A 5539-nucleotide genomic window follows, 5' to 3' on the forward strand; every position below is an offset into this window, starting at 1 on the left:
CGCGGGGTTCGCTGGGCTGCGTCCCCGGCGCCTCCCTGGAGCAGGGCCGAGGCGGCCCTCTGACGTAGTCCTGCGCGCAGCCTAAACGTCAGTTACTTCATAGCCTCGCTAGGGTCTTTTTGGAAAAAAAAACGCCCACGTGAACGCTTGGTCCCAGGGCAGCGGTGAGCCCACCTGGCGAAAGGAGCTGTGCCACAGCAGCGTTAAAACACAGAACGTGCTGGCGTAAAAAAAACCATTTTTCTGTGGAGCGCCAAAAACTCACCCTGCTGGGCTTGGCTTCCCTTGCCACAGGGCTCTGGGAAACCCAGTGATGGAAGGTTGGGAATCTTGATTTTTTTTTTTTTTTTTTTTTTTAAGCGGGAACGCATCATTTATACTATTTATTCCTTGCTAAGAGCGAAATTCTAAGTCTTTTTTTCAGCACAAGAGAAGCCTGAGCTAGAACCCTATTAGTGCACCCTTGAGGATGCCCTTGTTGTTTAGCTTGTGTTGGAAAACTGAGTCAGGCCAAGCCAAACACGGGTAAGCTTACACCTGGGGGCTGTTTAGGGCCAGTGACATCGCTGTGGCATGCAGCTTCTTCTCCCGTTGCCCGAGGCCACGCATCTGGGAGAAATGCTGAATGTGTAAGAAATTTAAATGGCTCTTCTCTTACTGCATTGGTGCCCCAAGCAGGGTTCGTTGGGGGTTTCTTTTGTTTTAAGCAAATTATGAACAGCTGTTACAGAGGAAGATGTGATCACTTTTTATGCAAACGGGTAAAATTTTCTTCTTTTTCTAAATTTTTTTTTCACCGCTAACAAGAAACGGCAATGGAGAGTACAGTATCGGTCGCTTTCCTCGTCTCATTTTCCATGCTACTGTGTGAAAGTTACCATCATGGAGTGGAGATGGCTACTGTTGAGCATACGTCAGAGCGAACTTTTCCAGAAAAGGCAGCTGGCGTTAATATTGACTTGGCGGGGTTAATACAGAAGTTTCACCTTCAAGAACTTTTTCATCGTTACGGAGAAAACAACTCTCTCTCGATTGAAGGCTTCAGAAAACTGCTCCAGAACATAGGTATAGATAAAATGAGAAGGATTAAAATAGACCACGATCATGACCACGATCATCACCTTCATCATAATCATGTTTCGGTGAGTAAAAACTCCGAGAAGACTGTGTGTCCGAACCATGAATCTGACGCTAACAAAGACCACAGGAACAGCCACTCAAAGGAACCTCATAAAGCAGAGAACGTAGAACATCAACAGAACTTCGTACGCAGCAAGAACACCGTTAACGAAATAACGGCAGCTGTCATTGCTGCTCCCACGGGTGGCCACGCAGAGTTACAGAATGTGCAACCTGGAGAAGTCAAGCCGGTTGCTCGTTTAGGTCTGACCAGCTCTAACGCTGTTGATGTCACAGGTGGCAGCAATGCAAGCTGGCTTGCTAACAGCAAAGCAAATGAATCTCATGCTTCTCCGAAGGAATCGGAAAGAGGAAGTTACCTGTATTCCAAACTGAAGAACCAAAATACCCAAGAGGTGAGACCGATTCTGTTGTGTTCTTGGGAATCCGGATCCTCTAGGAATGCTGTTATGGCTGATCTGTGGGGTGCTTATCGTTAAACTGGGCACAGGCTTTGTGGTGTAACAGTACTCATAGCAAAACACGCACAAACAACTTTCCTTGAAACTTAACGTTTTGAAGGAATGTTGTATTTGGTTCACAAGGTCAGAGGAAAATACATATGCAGTCTAGTTATTATTTAAAAATAAAAATATTAAGAATAATGTAAGTACTTACATTAAGTGTAAGCACACATGTATGTTTATGTATTTATTTATATATTGTTTTTAAGTATTACCAAAAATGAAAAAGACTTCAAATTTAAAACGTGCTGTTCTGCCTTAAAGCCACACTCTGTCTTATCTTGCTAATAATGTGGTAAAAGTAAAAAAATCTAGTTACAATACTGTCATTCTTACCAAAGCTGCCTCACAAGCATTAGATAATCCTATGGCAGACAGTGTTGAACTGCAGGGAAGGAGCTGGCACCTTCCTTCTTCAACCCCCCCCTCCCCATCTTTTTTAAGATCGTATGTAGAGACCAACTGTAAAAAAAGATGGCTGCAAAATGTTATCTGCTACTTTAAGGCAGTAAAAATCAGTGCTGATAAAGTCTCTAGCTGTGTTGTAGACAGTTTTCTTACACAGTCGGATCCTTCTCCATTAAAGGTTTTAAAAAGCAAGTGTCTCTCTGGGGTCTTAATGTATGCAGCCATGCCAGGTAATTCAGAGTGAGTGTTGCGTAGTGGCTGATGGGAGGTGCAGAATTCACAAGTCGCTACTGTGTTCTGCACAGTCGGAGCAGAAGTACTACTGTTACTTAAACCCAGCAAGACTGTAAGTCATACAGTGGAGAGCTCTTTCCTGGAGGAAGCGCGTGCAGAACTTGTTCTGTACAAGACTTTCCATAGTAATAGCTTTTATCAAAAGGTATTTAACCTTGTTACAGCTTCCCTATACGGCCTCTAAAACTGAGTGAAAAGCGTTAGGCTTTTTCTGTTCCCATGGCAAAGCATTTGACCACCTTGGGCTGAGAACCGGTGATAATTATGCATCATCTATCAGGACTCCCAAACTAGTTTTCTGGGCCAGAAATGGGGGGTGGAGGTACAGTTCTTACTGAATTCATTTGTCACCAGTTTTTACTTACTGTTGATATAGCTGTTTTCACACGTGCTGCTGCTGCATTTCAGTTAAAATGGGATGTGCAGTCCTCTTGAGATATGTTATGGTATTTTGGTTCTGGTTAATCTTTAACACGTGTGTCTTTCCACAGTGCTCCAGTGCATCAAAACTGATGCAGTCCCATGGAATAGGCACTCAAGTATTGCTGACTGCTACAGAATTTAGTTACCTCTGTCCAGCTCTTATTAATCAGATTGATGGCAAATACTGCATAGTCCATGCAAGCAGTGAAAAAGCTGAAACTCCTCCAAAAAGTTACTCTCTGCAAATAGGTAGGTTGGGGTTTTTTTTTTTTTAACATAGAATAAAAGCTTACTGGAAACCCATTTATGTTTGTTACAAATTTGAGAAACATACTTCAAAGTTGAAAGAAGTTTGTAATTTTCTTTTGGCACTTGACCATGCCTAGAGAGAAATCCATGTGGTGTAACATTTGTTAACATCCAATTAATTGAATGATGAGGGGTGTTTGATAACAGGAATGTTAAGCAAACAAAATCTCATACTTCTGTTACTTACCGTTATTACTTTTTTCTTTTTTTTTTTTTTCTTACCAGCTTGGATTGGTGGCTTTATATCCATCTCCGTCATCAGTTTTCTTTCTTTATTGGGTGTTATATTGGTGCCACTGATGAATCGCGTTTTTTTCAAATTTCTTCTAAGTTTTCTTGTGGCATTGGCTGTGGGGACTTTGAGTGGAGATGCTTTCTTACATCTCCTTCCTCATGTAAGTACTAATTACTGTTGCATTCATTATCTCAAAGCAGAGAACTTGACACCTGTCTGTGCTTCTTAGTGATAATTTTAATCCCTATTCATTATTACCTGTTCGGTGAGTCATTTCTCAACCTTGTAAGGTAGATTATTTGATGGAAAGGTTTCCCATTTGGAACTGTTCGTATTATTCGTTTCACAGTCCTTACACTGTAAGAATGTCACACCATTATTCCTCAATCCATTTCCTGTTCTTAGTCACAAGTGCTGCCGAATCACTTACTGTTCACTGCATGCAAGAATTTTGCATAGATATTTTTAGTTGCTTACCACAATGCTGCCTCTTTATTTTCTTTTTCCAGTTTAATGAACTTTAGATATAGCAGAAATCGCTCACTGTACACTTTAAAAGTGGAATAGATAATCCACTATTTTCTGTTATTAGCCACTTACTTTGATTGCTTATCCGTTGTAATTTTTTTATCAGAATCAAGCATTCCCGAAGTCCTGGGAAAACATTACTTGATAGACTTCGGAGTAATATATTGCTGTTATGTAATATGGACAGTGAAATTGGAATATGATTGCTAAACTTCTACCTTTCTTGAAGCTCTTAAACAGGCATTCCGCCCTGCCCTGTCCCCACCCCCACCCCCCCCCTCATCCCCAAAGGTAACTTGTTGCAGCTTTCAGGTAAGATGGATAAAAAGGACTGCAAATCCTGTGGTGGTTTCTGAGCTCTGCCTGTAATTTAGAGCCCTGCCTGTAATTCATCCGGTGGTTCTTTTTCCTTTTGGTTAATTTTGTGTTGGCTATGAGAGTGAGGAGTCCTAGAATTTTTTTTGATTATGAACACGTCAGTAGCCAGTGAGGAGGGGAAGAATGTCAGGCTTCCTTTAAAGAGGGAAGTTGCTGCGAAGTTCCTTGTAGAAAAAGGTGTTTGACATCTATGAGCTGTCTTAGATGGGAAAGTAATTGGTGTGCTGGCTGTGACTACTACTTAAAATGCAGTTTCCTTGACGATGTTAGGAGTTTTAGTGGGGGCAGTTGTATGTCTTGTCTTGAGCGGTATGGGTGTAGCTTCAGTGAGAGGGTGAATACCAGGCCTACTCTCAGTTCTTGCAGTGTTTCTTCCTATGATCAGGTTTCTTTGTAATTGTTTGAGTCTGCATCCAGAGCATTTATCCCATGAAAACTGCTAAGTCTGGACTCCAGACTTGAGGAAAAGAATGTGAAGAATATTTTCTGTTTCTTACGTTATCGGTTCTTTTGAATAAATTACTTTCCCCATTTGGTTCTCCCTTTAGTCTCATGGAAACCATCACCATCACCACGAAAAGCCTCTACTTGAACAGAATAAAGGCTCAATGTTCAAACATCTTGTTTTCCAAAGTATGGAGGAGAGTGCTTACCTGGATTCTACATGGAAGGGACTTACAGCACTTGGAGGCTTGTATTTCATGTTTCTAGTGGAGCATTTGATCACTTTAATAAAGCAGTTTAAAGACAAGAAGAAAAAGGTAGAGAAACGATTATTTTGAAGCTATATTGTATTGCATGGTCATTTCTGAATGCACTTATATGATACTCATAGAAGTTTTTTTTATGTCTGGATTTAATAGTGATTGCTGACTTGATTAGTGGTACAATTTTGTTTATATTAGTGATACATATACTTTTAAACTCCATGATAACTTTTTTGTGTGATCTGTTATGGAAGAGCTCTGAGCTATTTCCTTAACCAGACATACAGTACACGCTTGATGCCACAGTGAATTGTTTCATAAGCAAACATCCAATTGTACCCATTGTTTTAACGGAGTGATTTAAGAAGTTACTGTTTATTATTGACTTCCTCCTGACATCTCGAGGTGATTATATAACTATCTAAACTGGTTTTATTGTTTATTATTTCTTATACTGGATGAAATAAGTGGCCTTGTACAGTTATTGTATTCCTGTTGAGGGAGGGCACTTGCACAAAATGGGTAAGGGTGGCAGCAAGTGCTTATGTAAATAAGCATTCAACTACACTGTAGAAAGTGTCTTAATTAGACAGCATTCATTTTGGAAATACAGT

General features: G+C 40.6%; 1 protein-coding gene across 1 annotated transcript in view; it reads left to right on the forward strand.

The window, feature by feature from the left end:
• The first annotated feature begins 815 nt into the window (after window positions 1-815).
• SLC39A6 (solute carrier family 39 member 6) overlaps window positions 816-5539 on the forward strand; it is a 17982-nt gene continuing 13258 nt past the window's right edge. The window contains exons 1-4 of the mRNA XM_009643495.2: window positions 816-1535; window positions 2837-3017; window positions 3303-3472; window positions 4767-4979. Coding sequence (XP_009641790.1) covers window positions 816-1535; window positions 2837-3017; window positions 3303-3472; window positions 4767-4979 — 1284 coding nt within the window. The remainder of the gene's footprint in view (window positions 1536-2836; window positions 3018-3302; window positions 3473-4766; window positions 4980-5539) is intronic.

The sequence above is a fragment of the Egretta garzetta genome, unplaced genomic scaffold, assembly GCF_000687185.1.
Source record: "Egretta garzetta isolate BGI_Z169 unplaced genomic scaffold, ASM68718v1 scaffold88, whole genome shotgun sequence".
Classification (NCBI taxonomy): domain Eukaryota; kingdom Metazoa; phylum Chordata; class Aves; order Pelecaniformes; family Ardeidae; genus Egretta; species Egretta garzetta.